Raw genomic sequence first — 22576 nt, 5'->3', positions numbered from 1 at the left:
TCGGCAGCTTAGAAATTAACAACCTAATTAACAGTGAATATTTGAAAAAATACAAGCATGTGAAAAACTGGAAATTTGCACAGGAAATTACTCATGGAGGTTTTTAAGGTGACTGAAAAGATCAACATGTGATATACAATGCCCTTTGCACATCATAAATAATATTCACTATTTCCACTAAGCAGTACTGTTATAGGAACCATAATATAATTTAAACAATATTTTATAAGAAATAACTATGCAAATATTAGAAGTGGTAATCAGAAACAAACATGAATTTATGTCTTGAGGATCTGAAGAAATATTACCTTGACTATGATTCTTGTTACTTGTATGGCAGTGTAGAAGACTGTGTCTATTGCTCTTATGATGGACACTCTGGTCAGTGAGTCAACTGACCAATGGTAATAATTGCACATTCAAGAATTAGATTTCCTTTAACCATAATATTGGCTGTGACAACTGATTTGAAAACTTCTTTCTACAAACTAACTATAACAATGATGGAATCCAAGATATTTCAATAGTTATATTCTATACCAACATTATGAATTAAATGCAGATTTAACGTTTTCATGATCAAATGGAATTTGCTTGAACTTATCAAAGGTTGTTTGTTCTGCATGAAATTACAGTGTATCAAAAAATTCAGCCAGTTGCAATTTTATCAAAAGCGGGAGTTTTATTAGTCCAGGGATATATATATATATATATATATATATATATATATATATATATATATATATATATATATATAAACATTTCTTGTTTTAGTTAGAGTTACCAATAAATTATGCTAACTAATAATTATTTCATTAAATTATTGGTAGTTACATAGCAAAACATGCATCACCATCGAGAAATCCTCCAAATAAAAAAGCAAAAGAACATGCAAAAGCACATAATTAAGCCATGCAGAAATATAAAAATTAAATACAGTAAAGTTTCAGTATATCATTTCATGAAAGTCCGATAACTTATTATAACAGTCGTGGTGAAAGTTTGAAAAAGGGCAATAGCCAGTGACGAAAATTATCAACATTTATTCTGAACCCGCCACCTGCAATTGAAGGAGACAGACCGAAATATAAATATAAAATTAGATATTCCTTCAACAATTTATCATCTGGGACAAAAAAATTACTGCAATAGAAAAAACAACTTGACAAATACACACTTGAAATATTACATAATTTTATTCAAAATTTTAATATAGTAAGAGCACAAACGAAATACAAATGGCAAACACACAGACAAATATATAAAACAAATAAACCACAAAAAGGTTTTGTAACACGACATTCTTGAATTGGTTGGATTCACTTATAAAAACAGAAAGTATTTCTAAATTATCTTTTAAATAAGGTTATTACCTCAAAAATTAAACAATGAATGAGAATCCTCACTGATACATAATGTTGAATTTTTTCAAAATATTAATGAATGGCAAAGTCTGAGAACTGATACTATTTAAAAAATGATATTTCAGACTGAAATTTTCAATAAAGGTTTATCCATCCAAAGTATGAAAAATTTCAGACAAAAAGGTTCATTTGAATACTTAACAAAAAATGGTGAGTATTTCAAAAATATATGTTACATTTGCAACTTACATATCCACCTGACAAGGAGATAAAAAAAGATAGAAGCTCAAGTCTTTCTTAAATTCAAATGGAAAAAACCTCTGTTGGCAAAAAACAAAACAAATGAACTTTTGCTTCCGGGCATTTTCTGTCAATGCTTGGTCGAGCACTAAAAATAAATGATTTGGCTCACAATTCCAACTCTAACCTTAACATTGATTTAGTAGAGCTTAATTTTTATTTTTTTCTCTGAATATAGCTTATATTCTTGAAAATTTTGCTTTTCAGCATCTTTTTTCACAATTTTTGAATTAGACAAACTGCAAATTTTGTATTACACTTTCTAATCATTATTACAATTTCGAACTTGTCTGATCATTGTCTAAAAAAGTATTTGTAACAGATTTAAATAAATGAAACAGAAATGAATAGGTATCAGGATCAAGGACCTCTATATCTATCATGTGACTGAGGTAAACCAAGGTGTTGAAGACACCATCCTGTCAGGCCATGACAAACTCTTCAGTATCTGACTTGAGCAAACTTGACCAGAGGAAAGCAAAGGTCAGGTGCTTCAAAAGCCAAGGTCTTCAATGTTGTTCAAGAGGTTCCCATCGGCTTATTCTTGTATAGCAGAATGAATAAACTGATTTCTGTGGCTTTGATGTGATCTTTTGCAGAAAGGGTCCCAACTCAGTGACAGAGTTCTGATCACCCCGTTCAGTGACATTATTTTTATTATTATATGTCCAATGTTCTATATTACCTTCTAGAAAAATAAAAATATCGAGAATAGGTAAAACTGGTTGACAAAGTATCAATTATATTACCATATGACGCATAAAGGAATCTCTAAGGAAAATTTTATCATTTCTCTAAACGAATGAGTGTTCAAATTTTCTCTATTAATTTACTAACGAAAGAAAATGTACACTTCAAATTTTTAATATCCCTATATTCACCTACTTAATTACTTACTTTTCACATATATTCTATGTGACCACTTACTTTTCAATATATGTAATTGGCAGGAGCAATTCGTGTTTCTTCATTTGTTAAACCGAAATGCTTGAGAATACAGATGAAACTAATGATGAAAAATCATATTTTGTCAATCTCGAGAAATCTCAAAATGACCGTTTATGAGAAAAACGTTATTTGAGTCTTGAATAAATATAGGTTTCAATAATAACAAATATACTTCCTATTTTTAGGTGTTTGGATGATTTTCAAACAAAATCTAAAGGTATTTATATACATCATGCCATTTGGTTACAAAGAGACTCCAACAAATTCAAAACTTTTGATTGTCATTTGTCTATTTATAGAAAGAAACATCAGAAGTTCTCTTACCAGCAAAATATCACCAACTATTGCCCAATTCATATTCAGTGATACCTGTCCGATGAACAATAAAATATAACAGAGGAGACTATTATATGTGGAGGCGTATGTTGCAGCAATAAGAAAAGGAGCTGAAAAGGCCAAACCAAATGCACATATGATCGGATCAATTTTTGGATATTTTGGTTTTAGGATCTGACTCAAGTATGCGCCCAATGTGAGACCACATATTCCTGCCGCCATGGTAATCGCGCCGAAAATAAATGATGTACTGAAACAATATGTATGTTTTTAGGAAAATGGAGTACATCATATAGAAAAATTAAATATTAATAAAATTATTGATAGGGCAACTAATAACTTTTGGGAATGAAACATATCCTTCACCTTGTAAGTGATATAACTATATCAATAGTTTGCTAGTGGAAATAAACTGTATTCTCGGAAATTTCAAAATTACACAAACAGAATGTAAATATCCTGAATTTTAATTTCAAGCTTTTCTGTTATTAACATAATTGGAAATAGTATATGACAAAGATGAAGGTTGCAAAATAGAGTAGTACACTTATACAGTTGAGACAATGATAGAATACACATGCGTTATCAATTTTTAGAACCGAAATGAGTGGACAATAAGGAAAATGAAGTGACGTGAGTACTGTTGCAAACGAATTTTTTTTTATGGAATTCAGTAAAACTCATCATCACTTCATCAATTATTCTCTGAATCAGGTGTTAGTATCCTTCAGCACCTAGTTATTTCTTTCCTTGGTTCATTTACAGTAGTTGCCTTGTAGATTTTTTATTTCAACCATCCTAATTGAAAATTTTCAGTGGAGTCAAATCAGGAGATCTGAATGGCCATTCGGTAGAACCTCTTCTTTCAATCCATCGTCTGAAAAGTCATTATCAAGGAACTGTCCTATGCAATGCAAAGCAATAGTTCTATTCAGTGGGGAGCAGCCCCGTCTTGTTGAAAAACTACCCCATTTGGCAATTAAGGATATACCTGCATGACATTGTTAATGTTTGACTGGACTTGATTAATCAGCAAATTGAAATATTCTTCACCATTCTAAAAGAAATGGTCCTATGATATGGGTACCTAAAATTCCTGACAAAACATTTAGTTTTTGGGGATATTGGGTGTGAATTTGGGGATATTGGGTGTGAATTTGGGGTGCTATATTAGGATTTGAATTACTCCAGTATTGAAAATTTCAACGATTTGAATGTATATTCCTCCAAGAAACGTAATGTACAACAAAGCATTCCGAAAGGAACATACAAAATTCAACTCATTTTCATCCAAATCAAGAATCATTCGTTATGTAAAATACGAATTTGTGTCAATGAAGAATTCTGACATAGTTTGTACAACTTATCCCTGATACTTAGAACATCTTAGTCAATGACTAAGTTCAGAATAATGTACCTTATTGTATAGTTGAACAAAAAATTTTCCGTGAGATCTTCTTTCTGTTATTTTTATCAGTACTGCACAGTTTGAACATAACAAATAGTAAAATTGTGTTTTGAGGTTGACCTATTTCGGAATTAAAGGAAAATTTAATAGAACATTTTTTTCTGGCATTGTTGTAATGTCAAAATTGTTATAGGTTTGGATACAGAAATGAAAGACCTTTCAAATAATGTGTCACTATTATTTCCATTTGAAATTTTCAATGTGAGATTTGTTGTTGGGAGGGGGTGGCTGACAAAAAAATGTGTCATCCCTTTGAAGCTTTGACATGTTTCGAGATTTTTCTACAGTCTCAATATCAAATGACTTATTCGGGGTGGCACGTTTCAACTGGATTGCAATGTATCGAAGTATGTTCGTGTATTTTATTGATGAGGCACGTGTATTCTTTCGTTATACCAATTGTAGGCTATGTAGTTCAAATACTGATTTTTACCCATTCAATATTTTGTCACAGCTATATCATTTAAAAGTATATATTTGAATTGAATGTCTTTTCTGCTTTAAAGATAATTTCAGACCTTCGAACGCTTCAATATAAGAATTCAGATGTACCTCGTTTTCCAACATCCCTCAATCACAGATCGCTGAATGAAAACCTTACCAATAATATATCAGCGACAATGGACCAAGTGAGGTTTAGGAAAAACTCGGCGAAAAATACTAGCGAAAAGCATAGTGAAGCGCTGTATCTCGCTGTCAAACAGGCGAAAAATACCAGTGGGCTGGACACCAACAAACCAACAGCACAGATGTGAGCATCAATGCGGTGATAGTTGGGACGTAGCCTTTGTGCCAAAAAGCTGCCGAACGGCACTCCTATCAAGCCTGATACCATTGAAATTATTCCAAATTTGTAAGCCACACTGAAACATGGAAAATTATTCTGATAATTTCTAAAAATGCAGTGTGAACCGATTTCTTACAGTTTTTGTTTAGGAAAAAAAATCGCTCAGATCTGTCGATTTCTATTGTGAGGGAGAAAACTTGGGCATATTTATCACCTTGTTACTTCCACATACTCAGCGGACTGAGATCCAACCCCAAAATCTTAAATGGAATTAGAAGTTAAGCGGTATCTCATTTGAACATTTGAAAGACTAACGATTTTTCATTTCAATGCTCCCTACTTTTTCAAATTTAATGCAATAGATACCTCATATTTTTATTAAGAATTGCTTTACTTGCTTGTCTACAAATATGTACATGAGAATTATGATTGAATTGAAATGAACAAATTAACGCAATTTGAGTTCTACTTATGAGTTCTACAATTTTACATTCAAGATCTTATGATACTTTAACCCTATCTATTTCAGCTTATTATTTTATTCACCATCGTCAATTGAAATAGGGAACAAGTACACTTATACTGAATTTGTTTATTGGCTAAAATTTGTAAATTCAGAAATGCGTTGCCGAACTTGAGTCCAAATCAGAACAGGATGAGAGACAAATAAATGAAGATAACGTTGACAGACGTTTACAACTTTGTGAGTTATTTAGTGAGGGGGTAATAAGTAAAATTCATATTTCAAACACTCGCTTACATAACATTTTTTTCTGAATAGGACCATTGATTAACTATCTGTACTGGTATGGCAAAAACCTCACCGCAGATTTAAGCACTGGATCTCACCTAGCCGAGGGAGTAATAGTAACAAGGTTGAAAATATGTGCAACAGATTTCCCACTCAAACTATAAGAAATCGATTTTGTTTTCGTTGATGTAACCTACTATATATATTTATATACATAGAAATGTCTGTTGCTCTGTTCGCAACTGACTTTTCAACCTGTCTCGCATTCAGCATATTCCCATAAAGTGCAAGAAAAATCTTCCAAATAACTATAGACCAGTCGCTCTGCTATCAGTTATAATAGAAAGTCATGGAGAAAGCTGTAAATCACCATATCCTCAAATATTTGGCAGGCTTCAACATCTTGAGCGATCATCAATATGGTTTTTGGAAACAAAGATCGACAGACGACCTATTATATGTCACCCATATTTGTAATAAGGCAATCAATAAACATGACGGGTTTGCTGGCCAAACTTCCATGATATGGATTATCGGATCATTTTTTGTATGGCTCTCCAGCTACCTGAAAGAATGTTCTCTGCAAGTGGCCGTTGATGGATATCTCTTGAATACTTTTACCATCATCGCTGGTGTTTCCTAGGGATCCTAGGGTGTTTCCCAGGCATCGGTTTCCTCCAGAAAGATATAATTGTCTCCAAACGATAAGTTTCTTGAGGGTTGAAATGGACACCAATATGTCTTGGCACAATCATGTCGCTGGAATTGCAAAGGCTGCTCCTCAAAAGCTTGGAATACTGTTCCGAACCAGCAACTCTTCAGCAACTTTTGATGCTTTATAAAGCTCAGACAGACCATCTTTGGAGTATTGTTCACATATATGGAACTCAGTCCCCCAGGCATAACCTGAAGCTGCTGAATTCCATCCCGAAAAGAGCCATTCACCTGATTGGAGACACGAACATCACTTGCCACCTTGATAATCTGGAACATCGAAGAAAGGTTGGAGATTTGTCCCTCTTCTATAGAAACTTTCACGGGAGGAGTTCATCGTTTTGGTGTCCAACTTAGTACACCTCGAACTTTACTGTTCAAGACCTCTTTCATTTGGAGAACTGTGTTTATGTGAAATAAACTTCCTGAGAACGTTTTTCCAAATGATTTTAATATCCAGTGATTCAAATCCAACATGAACCACTACTTTCGCACAGGCACCGCTCTTACATCGCCTCAAGGATTTTCCTGTAGTGCTTGTGTTTTGTCCTTAAAAAAGCAATTTTCACATGATACTTGAGGTCGGAGCTCATCTTTGCAACAGACATTGTCCCAGTTTTTTCTTTCAAATTCTCCTGTATAGTTTAGAAGTAGTTTGTCATATGCAAATGTCTGTAGTTAAAATGTTGTTAATTCTCATTTTTATGAACATATATTTTCTGGTTCTTGTTCTAGATTTTTTTGGATTTTCTGGGTCCGCCAAACTTCTTTAAGTAAGTATTGAATCACATACTTTATCACCAATTTTACTTTTTTTTATGTTATGCATTATTTCATTGAGTTCCCTATCACTTGTTTTGAATTCCAGTTCATTTTATGCATTTTTCATTTTACTGTAATCGGTTTTTTCAATCAAATTTTTCAGTAATATTTATAATTTTCCTCAACGATATAAATATATTCTCGAAGAAATGCAATTTTATTACAATGAAATAAAACACGATATATCACATAGTGTTAAAAAATTTCAAGTCTGGAATTTGAGCAAAGTCTTTAACTAAACTTGCAATACAATGCATTTAAAATCTATATTATAGATTTTCATTTAGTGTCAGTTACAAAAAAAAATATATTACCTCTCAGAATCAACAGTATCACTACTCTGTAATTTTATCCCCATTTCAATAAAGGATGGACCCCACCAAGCCAGAGCCCCTGCAACGAATGCCACACATGTAAATCCAGCCGTAGAAAACATGAAACTGCGACTGAAATGAAAAAGAAATAAAATATTAGCAAATATTTTTCATTAAACTAAAATTTGTGAAATATCAAGCTGTTGATGTAGTATAATTTTCAAACTTGATATTTCTGAAAAATACTATAAAGTTCAAGTTATATTGGTAAACCAATAGAAACTAAACCAAATGAACTGTAATTTAGGATGAACATGTAACTCCAGAAGGATACCAACAGAAATGAAGGGACTGTGTGTTTATAGAAATGAAAGATAACTTGAGGTTTCCAATCTCTGTTTATTTTGACATATTTCTATTAGATCAATTCAGATATCTCAACTTTATGTAAGAAACAGTCATGACCAATTATTTTCTTTGTCAGAAACCTATATAAAAATGGTGAAATAAATAGTACAGGACTTAGCAGCTGAATGAAAATCAACTTTTTGAATGTGTTTCATCTGCTGATTTACAATTGTTTACGAGAAAGTATCATAAGTGATGTTCTTGGTTTCCAACCGGCATAAGTAGAATAACTACAATTAGGTATTCGATGGGGGGGCCTACGTTGACGTGACCAAAAAATGGGTGTTCAGAAAGGAGCAGAGAGACAAAACTGAATCCAAAGTACACCCCTTCCATTGAAATTATGACTATTTTGTTATTGCCATTGTAGTGTAGAAGTTATGTTATTAATGCTTAATTTTAATTACATTACGACTGGGTAATAGTGCGATAATTAGATATTTGAATGAATAAAACAAGAAAATATATTATTTTCATTTTTACTACATCGAATGGGGAGTTTTCTAAATTAAATAAGTGCTATGAGTTGGAGATTTCTTGTGCTGTGAGTATATGTCAAAACAGTAAAGTTGGTCATTGACCGACTTCACTTTTTTGACATCCACTCACAGCACAATCAATTAATAAGTTAACCAATCAATTTTCAATTTTATTGAAAAACTGCAGTAACGTTAGTTACAAAAATAGTGGTAAAAAACAAAAGAAGTTTTATTTCAGATTTTTCATGATAATCTCCTACCACGTAGTAATGACTACATCCATCAATTTATTCACATTTTCTGTCGAGTTTTGGGAATATTGTAGAAATAGCTGCAGAGGGTCCACCGGAGCCAGCAAAATTTTGAAAGTGGTCTATGATAAAAGAAAGTTTGACCAAAGAAAAACTAACAATGATATTGGAATTACTAAGAATTTTTAAAAATGTTTCATGAAATAATCTTTGATTTTGCGTTACCCCACTACCGTTTACTAAATGTTCCATCAATTGAGAAGATATCAAAAGTAGCAATTTGAAAATAGATAAAAAATAATGGGTATGATCATGGTAAAAAAATAGAGCAATAGTTTTTTCAGACATCGCCTTCAGTTAGAGTAAACGTAGTTTAACAAAGGTTTCAAGTGTTTCATTTGCCAAAAATAGAAATCATTTGAAAATGTAACACCTGGTACAAAGATACGAGGAACAACACACAAAACAGTAGTTTTCATCAAACTAAACCAAAAGATTGCAAGAAATCTGAATATTAGTTACGTTTTGGACACACTTGCTGGAAACATGTAACCAAACAAATTTCTTAAAAAAAAAAGCTTCTTGGTTTCCTACTCCTCCATCTTCATACAAAAAATGTGTGAAACTTCTGTAGAAAAAAAAGCGTTTAAGTTCAAAATGAACTCTTTATATAAAGTTATGTAAATTATGTAAAAAACTTTCTTTCAGATACACACTGCATGAAAAAGGCCTTTCGCAACAACTATTTTCACATGAACAATGAATTAAACAAATGGAAAAGACCTTTCAAAACAATTACTTTTATCTGAACATTGAATCACGTGAAAATCACTAATTCCCATTGACTATGTACTACGAAGCATCATTATCAAATTGAAACAGATATCGTTCACAGGAATGCTACATAACGTAATAATGAAAGAGCATTGAATCAAAATTTGAATTGAAAGGGTTATATTTTTAGGAGTGATTAATTTTTTTTGGGGAAGTTTTTGACTTATATGGAAATCTATCATTCTTGAGTTGTATTACTTCCACTGACATACATTCGTAATCTTGTGCGAGAAATGGTTGTTTTATCTTCAAACGTTCAAAGAAGTACTAATGAGGAATTGAAGACAAGTGTTTTAGATCCAAAACCTCAAGATGCATAACTTCAAGTATGATAGATTTCCATGTAAGTGGAATTTTATATCAATGCTTCTTTCACGTATTACGTTGTGTAGTGTTCCCGTGATTCAATTGTATAAGGAAGATTTGAAGTTCAAAATGAGTGGGAAAAAGTGATTCTCGTGTAACTCAATGTCCATATATGAAAAGAGAAAAAAGTACTTTCTTTTGTGTAATACAATGTCCGTGTCAAAGCAGTTGCTTCAAAAGGGCGTTTTCTTCCAGTTTGTATCAGAATGGAACTCCTACTTAGGTATCATCTTTGTGAAGAGTTGATTTTGAACTTACTTGATTCCTTCTTTCCTTAGAAAGTTTCCATATCATTCCTTCAATTCAAATTTCAATTAGTTGATTAGTCGACACACAAGAGTAAATATTTATTGAGATTGGAGTTACAAAAACACATTACATTAAAACGGACAAAACTTTTGAAACAATATAATATCTAATGTTTTAACACAATGGCCTGATTTTAATTATTTACTAAATTTTTGATATTTTCAATTTGCTTAACGAATATTGCCAAAGGGAATTTTAAGTTTTCCGAAAATAAAAAAAAATATTGATACTTACTTATGAACAATATCTTTGATATCTTCCACCCATGGAGTAGCTTCCATATGACCACTACATTCACTTTGTCCTCTTTCTGGATCAACTAGCACGAAAATAATCAGTGCAACCGCTATCACACCCAGAGCTGGAGTTACCCTCAAAGCCCATTGCCATTGGCCGACTGCCTTTGCTGTTTCTGATCCTACAATGTAGCCCATACCACTAGAAGAAAAAAATAGGTGAGATTAAGGTAACTCTTCAACAACAATAAAAAATATAAAGTATAAAAAGGAAAATTAGTTAGTTTAGGTTAAAAGTGACTGGATCTATTTGACCCTTCACCTCAACGCGCAATAGTTTATTGTGCCTCAAAAAATTAAATAGTAGTCACAAAGTTTGAATGAAATAAAATTAATCATAGAAATTAATTTAAATTTGACTAGGGGTAATAAAATAGGTAAATCGTCAAATAACTTATTATAACTATATTTCTTTAACGTAATTATTATATAATGTTATTGCTGTTGGAGTAATCTTCCATATCTGACTTGAATTTTATTGTTGATAAAAAGTTTCGAAACTTGGAAGGCAGAAATGGGTCACAAAAAAATTGTTATAGATAAATACACGTAATTTATAATCACGTGCTAAAAGTAGTTATTTGCCAGATTGAAAATAGTACTCAATTTTTTTTAAATAGTCACAATAATAAATTCGTCAATAAAATCTGTTTTAAAAATCTGTTTTAAAATCTGTTTTTCCGTTAATCAGCTGCCGCCCCCATACGAACGACAACTCTCAGAAGTTGAGAAACTTGTGCGAGCTAAGGACTAACGAGGTATTACCTTTTAACGTGTGATTCCTAACATTAATAACATAGAATATCATAAAACCACGGCTTATTTACGCAGCGATTAGCATTAATCCTTATCCAATTAGGTACCTTAAATACATTGTGCATTTAATACAGATCAATATGTCCATTAATTTGAAAGAATATTTTCGAATATATTACAGATTAAAATGCAGGGACATAGCGGTTGCGGCGGAACCGGTCGGGGGCCATCGGGGCGTGTCTATAAATAGCGTGTCGAAGGCCGCGCTTCGCTCTATAGCACTTTATAATTAGCAGCGATCGCATGCGTTTATATAGGGTATTTATTAAACATGCGGCAAAAAATCAAAGGACTATTCTTAGCCTTCGACTATTCTAAGGATATTTTGTCTATTGATGACTTTTGATAGGGCGCTTTGTTTAGAAAATACGGGGCGAAAAAGAATTTCGACAATAATAATTTTGGTAATTTTGAAATTATTAACGTTGCCGAAATAAAAGTAAAGCGTACTACACTGAACCTATGTTCCATTGATACCTATGAACAACATTACGATTACTACAAACGGCTGTAGACATTCACTTTGCTGGGTGTAACACAATCAGAAACGATCCTGATGTTTTTGAAAGAGTTCGGGAGTCGATAAGGAGGAAATTGGATTCTTGCATTCGAGCGGGGTTATTTCAAACAGTTCTTATAGATTACATGTAATTTCTGGTAATAAATTGTTATTGTCGAATTTCTTTTTCGCACCGTATCTTCGAAAAAATCATCAAAAATCATCAAAGGACAAAATATCCTTAGAATAGTGGAAGCAATAGTCCCTTAAATTTTTGACGCATGTTTAATAAACACCCTGTATGTATATTAAGTATGTATTAGCATTGTATAGCACAGTGCAGAGCCGGGGAGGTTCGCTAGTTAGAGATAAACGAGGCTCTCTAGGGTGATTGGTTGCAAAGTCAAACTTAGACATCGGCCGCCGGTTAGATTCGTCCTCTGTCTCTAACTGCAGCTTTCACTGCAAGGCAACTAGCTGAAAACCAGGACCCAAACACAAAGAAATTATGATTCAGCGCTGTCTGGTGTTGATTTTGAAACAAGAGTAAAGTATCCTTATTTTGAAAAATTTCGGGAAATGTTATTTTTTTTACTTATTTCTTTACTAAAAATAAATGTTAAAACAACGAATAGACAAATACGCCAGCCGAAAGGGTAGGGGAGCTGGACTCCAAACCTGGACGAAACGAGGATGACCTTCTGAGACAAATACGCCTGCAATTAAAAAATTGCACAACTGTTTTGTGTAATGATATTACAATTACCGCAAATTCGCCTGAAGACTGGCCATACAGGATGGCCGAATGTTAAGGGTTTTCTCTGTGCTTGTTGGTTCCACAAGATGGTTTGGCCCCTTGAGAATAATCTACAGTGACGACAATGTAAATCAAAGGATTTGAAAGAACATGATTCATAGGTACGATAACCAGAAAGGCAAGATACTAGGCTGACAGCTACGATATATATTTAGGTCATTACTGTACATTAATTACTATTTTCATTGAATCCTATTGCAATAGAATAATATATATCTTTTTTTCTTATATCTTTGTTGTTCTTAAAAATTGTGTCATACCTGCACCGTGTATAAATTCCAACTCTAGAAAACGAAGATATGGATGATTAATTTCAGAGACAAATTTTTGTTCACAAATTTCTCGTCAGCTCAAAAGGTAGGTTATAAATAAAAACATTTACACAGTGAAGAACTCTATTTTCTAACGAAGCACACATGCTTGCATAGGTTAGTTTTTTATTATTCTAATGGTTTTTCACTTCGGTGAATTTCAAAGGAGGATTAATCTTTGCAGGACGTTAAAAACGTTTAGATAAACACACACTATGGTTCGATTATTCAGTAAATACATTTGAACTTTCACCTCTTTCGTTTAATTACCTTCAATGGAGGCTGTGAATACTCGGTGCATTATATACAAGCAGAAGAAATTTCAAGTTAATTTGAATACTTTCATGAATAAGAGGCAATAAATAGTTTACAGACGATTATTACACGATGGAATTTCGTAAATTTGATAAATTTACGAAATTGAATGTGAGGATTGCGATGCAAAATATTATGGACAGACAAAAATATCTATTAAAGTAAGATATAAGGAACACATAGCACACTTAAAATATGGAAGACCTGAAAAATCAGCAGTCGCCCATCATATTTTGCAACAAAACCATTCCATAGACTTCAGTTCATTAAGATTAGTTAAGACAAGTTAACAACAACAAGCAACTAGATGCCTATGAGAGTGTAGAAATAAGTAAACAAAATAATATTATGAATAACGATGACGGACCTATACCAAAGAGCATACTATATAGCTTGTTAAAATAATATTGTTGGGTTTACTGATTACCACATAAGGACACATTGCAAAAATAAATTTAGATAGGCAATATTGTGAAATTAATTTTTATATAGCTGAAAATTGTTTTATATACAGCTATAACAGTTAAACATATATTGTAAAATAATAGATAAGGCAAAATTGTAAAATTAATTTAGGTTGGTATACCTGTATGGGTGATACACCTGGATGATTTACGTGTATGGGATATCTATATAACATAAATAGCGTTAGCTTCGCGTTAGTTTCCAGTTTAATCTTCCTCTTTGAAGATGATCACTTGGTGATCGAAACACGTGTCGAGGTGTTAAAAATAACGATTTGGTGTTGGGAAAAAACTCCAGTAATATTCATTACTACACCAAAGGTTCCAAACAGTGCATCATAAGTGCTAACTCACTTATTGCGTTTGTGCTTAAAAATTCACCAATTTAATTATAAACTAGTTTCTTATAGAATATCATATTTAAAAAAATAGCAAAATAACTTTACTGATACCTCCTTCAAATATTAGCTGCTCTGTATAAAAATATCGGTCAAACAAATTGATGAGCTAGTTTATCTAATGGATATTCCAAGCCGAACTCATTTTTTACATTTCAGACTGACTTATACATGTGAAGGTGAGGGAGTGTTGCTATCGACAAAATGAGAAGGAACATTTCTCCATTGAGATTTATAAGATGGCGTGTCCCGGGGTTTTATGGCATCCAAATGAATACTATGAACAGTTAAAAAATTGTAGGAGCATAAATTATCTGGGGTAGTTTGCTGTGATTCATTATTCAATCTTGAATAAATAATCAAATAGAGTTATTGACACCTGACTGAAATAATATAACTAGTGATTACTATTATTCAGTGACATGAATCATAGTTTTGTGTATTCTATAATTAATCATTGATGAATACATTGAAAGAGGGGATGACAACAATATAACCAATTAGAAAAAAAATTAAATCAGTGGGCTCACCTTCCTACTGGAATCGCGAAGTAAAATAGGGCCAACATCTTGGAACGAACATCTCCTACGAAATAATCGCTGATAATCGTGGGTGCTATAGTGGAATAACTGGCTTCTCCTATCCCCACTAGCGCTCTGAATAGCATGAACCACCAGAAATTCTGAAAAAAATAGAATACACTCAATAACATTATGATTAGGCGGAACTTAAAGGTCAGCGAATAAAAAATTTCCAACGGGCATTCTGTGTCCACACAAAGTGTCCAAAACAAGGTTTACCTGCACTTCATAAAAAAATTTTCGTTCTTTGCCCTGGATTTCAAGAAAAGATGGCAGTGATCTAATCGAATTCATGACAGATTTGTTATGAAAAACGAAAACTGGCTAAATACTCAAGTTAATGAATGAAATAAAAAAATATTTGATGCCGAATGCTTTTTATAGTATAGATGAGTTTATAAATAGAAATAAATGACCTGTCAAAGGGAAAATAGGAGGAATGAGGAATCTAAATTATTTCCTCATTGTGTAAACTTTTTTTGTAGTGTAAGTATTATGTTTTATCCCATATACACCTGACAAATATTTTGTTTTGTCTCATATACACCTGTTTTTTTTGTGAAATTGACAAGTATAAGTTATATTATACAATCATATTTGTAAATATGTTCATGTGTGAAAATGTGATGATTCAGTTTTTATTCATTTTGTTACATGACTCTACATTTATTTGTGATATTATTTGTGTGTGATATTTAAGTGACGTGCCAAATATACACTATTATATCAAATATTGGTAAATAAATATTCTATTCTATTCTATTCTAATACATAAGTTTTTCGAATTTTATCATTTCATCTGAGAAAGCAGGTAGACAGACCTCAAATTAATTTCAGCGCATCTTCAGAGAGAACAAAACGCCAAAAAACGGAGTCCTTAAGAAAAACCTTCTCGCCCGAAGAATTATATTTCGCCTCTCATATGAGTTTGCGATGTTCTGGTCAAGTTGCAGCAGCAAGTGTGGTGAAGGATGTCTCACTCAAACAACTCCGAGGGAAGAAGAAACTGCTTTTTCAATAATCCAGATATATCAGCAAAAATAACTGGTGTTAACATTGATATTATGAAACGCTTCAAAATAATTCTACAAACCATATCAAGTGGATATGAAATCAATGTGAAGAGCTATCAAACGGCAAAATAATTTATTGAAGAGTATCGATGCCACCAAGTGTACATAAACTCTTAATACACGGCTCCAGTGCAGTGAACATGCTATACTTCCAATAGGCCAACTGAGCGATGAAGCCCAAGAAGCCCGCAACAAAAACTTCAAGAGGTATCGCGAGTATTATTCTCGCAAGATATCTGATCCTTTCATCACCAGCATGAGAAAAATGCCCAAGAAGAAAGCAGTATCGCTCGAAAAAGAAGGAACCAGACGTGGGTATCTCACAAGATAGCGACAGTAGCGAATCATTGATGAGTAATAATTTCGACGAATCGCTATGAAAATGAATATTTGTGTGAAATGAATAATTTGACTTTCACTGACAACATGCAAATAACAAATACCAATCTAGCACCACTTTCCAATGTGACATTCTTCCCGAAAAACATGAAAAAACAATAGATTAATTTCTGCCAAGAATTCGTATATTTGGCCCAACTGTGCGACGGTGAAAATTCAGCAATTTTAGAACAAACTTCCCTGCCCCACGCTTCATGTCCGAAATTTCCAAAAAATTGTATGGGATGAGCCAACCGATATGCCGACATCCTCGACAATTTCTTTAATAGTGATTCTTTCTCAACATTTTCATCGGTTTTGATGTGCTGGGGAGTTCAGGGCGAGTGTCCGTCATTCACATATATTCGACCTTCTGTGAAAAGCTTGTACCACTTGTGAACATTTTTCTGCCTCAGAGTACAATCTCCATATGCCACTGTCAACAGTTCAAGTATTTTTGAGCACTGACTCACTTTTTTTAAAACAGATATATGTTTGAAACGAGTGTACCAACAAAAAAAATATAAAAAAATCGCTAATCAAATGTATGTAGCTCACGAAATTTGAACATTTATCTTACTTTTGAACAGACCTCGTATATCTATAGATGACGGCTAGCCATATTCAAATATGAATACCTGGTGCAGTAATGCTCTATTCACTAGTCCTAATTTTTTTTCAGGGTTATGTTGCGATATACGTAAAATACTGAATAAATAAGTAATAAGAATTAATTTATACGCCCCCGTTGTCATTATCCACATATTGAGTGTTCCGATAATGATAAAAATGAGAAACAGGTTTCAATTGCATAATGATAGTAACATATTTACTGATTTCACCCTGTCCGGTGACAGAGGTGTCGATAAGACTAAGTAACGGCAAGACAAACATCTGGAGATTAAATCCAAGCACTAATGGAAATTTTATCCTAATTCAAACATTAATTTTTCGAAACCGAACACTGTGACGTCTATGTTATAGTTTAGGATCCATGAAAAAAAAAACGAACAAATTATCTGAATTCCATTAGTTTGAAACAATCACTTAATCATTGATGGCATTGATGGCTGGACAAATAAAAATAGTTTAGATATTACCTTTCGATGTTTCATTGTCTTTGTAGGACTGTTAAAAAAATCTGTTAAAAAATCTGTTTTTCCGTTAATTAGCTGTCGCCCCCATACGAACGACAACTCTAAGAAGTTGAGAAACTTGTGCGAGCTAAGGACTAACGAGGTCTTACCTTTTAACGCGTGATTCCTAACACTATAAATATTATTTCTCTACATATAATATTTCTAGAATTAGTCAAATGATTCAAAGGGCAATATTTATTTCATTCGCCGACCGACATCATTCCTTGATTTGTTTTCAGTACGCTACAAGTAGTCAACTACCATATCTGGTATTGTTGCCTACCAACGCTAAAAAGTGATGGAAGTTAAAAGTGATGGTAGCAAGATAAGTGAAATAATGGTATAATTGAGGTAAGAAATGATGAGCTGTATTTCAGTCAAATTTTTTTTTGAAATTCGGCAAACACAATGCTTAAAGTACGCACAGACAGACAACATAATAACGTGAGGCATTTTATTTGCAATCTTTTGTCAAAATTTCTTTCATAAACTTTCATTCAGTAACTATGAGACAATTCGTATTTTTATTTCGTCAACGAATCAAAATTTGATAATTTAATGTAAATGTGACATGTTTTGATTAGCGCTAATATTATTTTTACAAACTTCCCAAGATATTCCACAAGTCAACTGTGAAATTTTAAAGCTTTCAGTGACTCTTCACTTTTTTACATTCGTCACAATTCAGTGGTGGACACATTACCCATTATGAAGATCAACTAATTTTATTTGGTTTTGACTTAGACTAGTTTGGAGCTGGAGTTCAACAAAGATACATTATCGAAGAATTGTGTCCCAACAGATTTCAAATAAGACATGAGTACTTGCTGAAAAACTATTTTTAGGTTCTGAATTTTCAACCAGAATTGAAACGATTTTGAATGTAGTGTAATATACAAAATAACATTGATTTCTAATATAACATCAACTGGAACTATGTTGTGTATTTCAATAAAAAAATGTAAAAGTGAACATAAAATGATTCCAGCCTTGGCACGGTCAGTGTCGAAGGTTCAATCATAAATATAAATATTATGAACAAATATTGGCGCGACTGAGGAAATATTGACGCATATTCTCCATATTTCAGCCTCAAGTGTCTGTATAAATGTAATATTTTCAGAATATTTTTAAAAAGTCATTGAATTTGAACAGCTGCACTCAATTCATAACGATATATACAGTGCATTTCTTTAATGTCCCCCCCACCTTTTATTTTTTGAAGGGGCCAACTCAAAAAATTGAAATTTGGGATGATGAAATTGATGTATGAATACTTTATTTTGAAGTGAAATTGACAGATGAAACTTTCAAGATGGAGACTGGGCGCCATCTGGAAAAAAATTAAGTGGAAAGGGTGGTCTTTTGACACATCTTTTTGAAGCTCCTGACGAATGCTTCACAACCCTAGAATATAATGTCAATATCTTCAACTACTACAAAATGGCGGAACTTTTAATAATTGCCTGGATACATTGACATTTAACTACATAATATGAGGTAATAAGCTTGAGGTCACTTCAGAAGATGCTCGAAACGATTGCCTTGAACTTCTTGACATATGAACAGCCTATCCGATATTTCACGCCGAACATTTTTGAACACAGTAACGACAATATCTCTACGAATATTTATTATTCTCTGCCGTATATCCAATATTGAAGCAGGTTCAGTTTCGTACACCTTTTGCTTCAAATAGCCTCATAAAAAAAGTCCAAAAGTGTCAAATCTGGCGAGCGGGCTGGCCATACTGTAGAACCTCGACGGCCAATCCAACGAACGGGAAAAGTAGTATCCAAATAGTTTCTGGAGTAATGTGGTGGTGCTCCATCTTGTTAGAGTACAATACAATAGAATTCATTAGGATTCGCTTCGACGATTTCAGTGATGAGAGGATCAACAGAAGTTTCCAGCATATTCAAATACAGTTCCCCTGTTGAATTTTGATCAAAAAATAGAGGTCCTACAATCTGGTTTCTCAATATTCCTGCCCAAATTGGGTATGTGTTTCCCGAAAAAAGTGAGGGTTGGTGTCACTCCAATAACGGCAATTTTGTCTGTGAACATTGCCGTTTGAAAAAAAAGTATATTCGTCACTGAAACACGTACTGTGGAGATAGGTAGGATGCCTTGCAATGGTTTCCGTCATGATTTCGCAGAATTTTGTTCTTCGATTAGGGTCATCTTCAGTTAATTAGTGTCCCATTTCAATTTTCTAAGGATGGTACCTATTCCTCTTCAAAAGTCTCCACTCAGCAGAAGGAGGCACCTCACAAATATTCGCGACAGACAATTATTTGCACTTGCTGTTCTTCCGGAATGGATGGATGACCTGGGGGCTTTTTTTATGTAAACTACCGGTAGTCGTAAATTTGGATACAAGTTCCCTCAAATATTTTTTACAGAAAAGACGATTTGTAGAACGTTCATTGAAAATCCTTTCGGTCTCGTGAAAGTTACGCGTCGCACCGTAAATAAAAATTTTTTCAATTTTTTCTTCCGATGGACGAGAATTGACCATTTTAGAGATTGTTGACGTGGTATCCTTCTACTAGTAAAACCGAAAACTAAATGAGATTATTCTAACTGGACAATGATGTTCATTGTCGTACTGACATTTTTTGACGTTTTTATAAACAAAAAATAACTCAACAAACCTTATCGGGTTGTTGGAATTGCCATATGGCAGATAAAAAGGAATATTTCTAGAAATATCGATATTACTGTGTTTGTCTTCAGGGAATTATTAAATGTTCCGCAATTTTGTAGTAGGTGAAGATATTGACTTCATATTCTAAGGTTGTGAATTATTCATCAGGAGCTTCAAAATGATGTGTCACAAGACCTCCCTTTCCATTTAATTTTTTTCCCAAATGGCGCCCAGTCGCCATCTGTCAATTTCACTTCAAAATAAAGTATTCATGCATTAATTTTATTATCCCAAATTTCAATTTTTTGAGTTGACCCGTTCAAAAAATAAAAAGGGGGGACATTAAAGAAATGCACTGTATATTCGTTTTGGAGAAAACTATTGTCAGTGAAAAAGAAAGAAACATGTACTTACATCCATAAACGAACCAAAAAGTGTCGTTAAACTCCATAAAAATACACCAGCTGCCATTATCCATCGCCTGCTGTACCTGTCACCCAGATAACCGAATAGAGGTGCAAATATCATATAGCTCAGCACAAATGCAGTTTGAAGTAAACCGGCCTCACCGTTATGTATGCCATAAAATGTTTTTATGTCGCCAAGTATTCCTGAAAAACAAAAAACATGCATTAGAAAGGATTCGAGAGTTACCCAATTTTAGTTTTTCAAATTGAAAAGGAAAAACTAATTTACTGACATGACAAGATGACATGATAAGATCCTGTCCCGAAACTTCGAAGTACACCATTGAGGATGAGAGTGACATGTGAGTGACATTTTATATCGATACTTTTTCACAAATCACGTTGTGTAGCGTTCCCACTCTGTTTCGAATATGACAATGATTGATGAGGATAAAAAATCAAACAGACTAGGAGCTTTTACCGAAACGTTACCTAATCCTACAGAGATGTATGATGCCATCATTCTTCTTCTATTGGTCTACGGAGAAGTCCATAATGGCATATATATCTCTTTTGAGTATTGCTTACTAAACCGATTTCAATGTTTGAAATAATGGTAACATTTAAAGTGGTAATTGAAATGCTATTCAGATGGAAACGGATATAAATCATTCATTATCCAAATGAATTCGTTGAAATGTGCATGCACATAATAATTGCCCCTACAATCTAAAATAAATTCAAGCGGTCTCACACCGACGCGACGCCACCCGCGTGATAAAGGAAGGTTGTAATTGTATTGGTTTCGTAATTCGTAGTCAGCTTTGAAGCTGACAAGCTGATGCGACAATACGATAGAAAAATGTAAGCATATATGTGGGCTATTCAAAAAATGAAATGAATGATCAAATTTCGCTGGCTAAGTTCATTCAATTAGCGATTTTTTCTTTTTATGTTGGTACTCTCGTCTCGAGCATATTTTCACAGTGCTCAAAAACATTCGAAATGTTGACAGTGGCATACGGTAATTGTACTCTGAGTCAGAAAAATGTTTACAATTGGTACAAGCTTTTCACGAAGGTCGAGAATAGAATGACGACGGTCACCCTGGACGCCCCAGCACATCAACAACCGATTAAAATGTTGAGAAAATGAAGAACATTATTATTGAAAATCGGTTGGCTCATGCCATGCAGTTTTTTCGGACATTTTGGGCATGAAGCGTGCCTCAGCGAAAAGCAATACGAAGAAAACGCCCGGTATTGTGGAAAAACATCACGATAATGCACCTGCTCACTCTTAATTGATTGTTCGTATTTTTTTTTGGCAAAAACCAACACCGTAATCAGACCTCATCCACTATATTCACCAGATTTGTCCCCCTGCAACTCTTTACTGTTCCCAAGATTAAAAAGATCTATGAAAAAACTGCGTTTTGCGACGATTGGATAGATAAAAACCGAATCGTCGAGAGAGTTCAAGGGACCAAAAAGTGCATATAAGAAATGCTTCGAGGATTGGAAAAATCCCTGGCACAAGTGTGTTATATCTGAGGGGTGCTACTTTGGAGAATGAAAATTCACCTTATTTTTTGAACACAGTAGTATGCCTTGCTACCTGTACGAAACCGGGGAGGGTCGCTAGGAATAATAAAAAACAAATTTGGAACACCAGTTGAAATTGAGAAAATAGAAAAGTTTATTGGAAATACATGACGAAATCTGAAAAGTTAAAAATTATTCCAACATCAAAATTAATTTCCATGTTGTTTGCTTAATAAAAAACAGTACAAAAGAATTCGATCATGTTGAATCACACCCTGCGATTTTCCAAATAGGTTTCGCACAAGAAAACACCTGAACACAATTCAAGTGAACGGTGAACTTTGTCCTCGAGATGAATCATTGTTTCTGAACAAAGCGAGCCCACTGGGTACCTTCATCCTTAGGGCCCATATTTCTCCATTATAAAGTGGAGTGGA

General features: G+C 33.4%; 1 protein-coding gene across 4 annotated transcripts in view; it reads right to left on the bottom strand.

The window, feature by feature from the left end:
* The window catches only part of spin (lysolipid transporter protein spinster), a 175486-nt gene that overhangs the window by 19301 nt on the left and 133609 nt on the right, over positions 1 to 22576 (bottom strand). For 3 of the 4 annotated variants that reach the window (XM_023174736.2, XM_023174733.2, XM_023174735.2), the window contains exons 2-6: positions 20603 to 20799; positions 14898 to 15049; positions 10686 to 10889; positions 7805 to 7936; positions 5018 to 5279 (exon numbers count right to left, since the gene is read on the bottom strand). In XM_023174736.2, the coding sequence (XP_023030504.1) occupies positions 5018 to 5279; positions 7805 to 7936; positions 10686 to 10889; positions 14898 to 15049; positions 20603 to 20799 (947 nt within the window). Of the gene's footprint in view, positions 1 to 2936; positions 3199 to 5017; positions 5280 to 7804; positions 7937 to 10685; positions 10890 to 14897; positions 15050 to 20602; positions 20800 to 22576 lie in introns of all 4 variants that reach the window. The other variant, XM_023174734.2, reaches the window with a different exon arrangement.

The sequence above is a fragment of the Leptinotarsa decemlineata genome, unplaced genomic scaffold (genome assembly GCF_025532065.1).
Source record: "Leptinotarsa decemlineata unplaced genomic scaffold, Ldec_3_MD MMD2_tig00004067_RagTag_RagTag, whole genome shotgun sequence".
Classification (NCBI taxonomy): Eukaryota; Metazoa; Arthropoda; class Insecta; order Coleoptera; family Chrysomelidae; genus Leptinotarsa; species Leptinotarsa decemlineata.
This window is presented reverse-complemented; position numbering and strand designations above follow the sequence as displayed.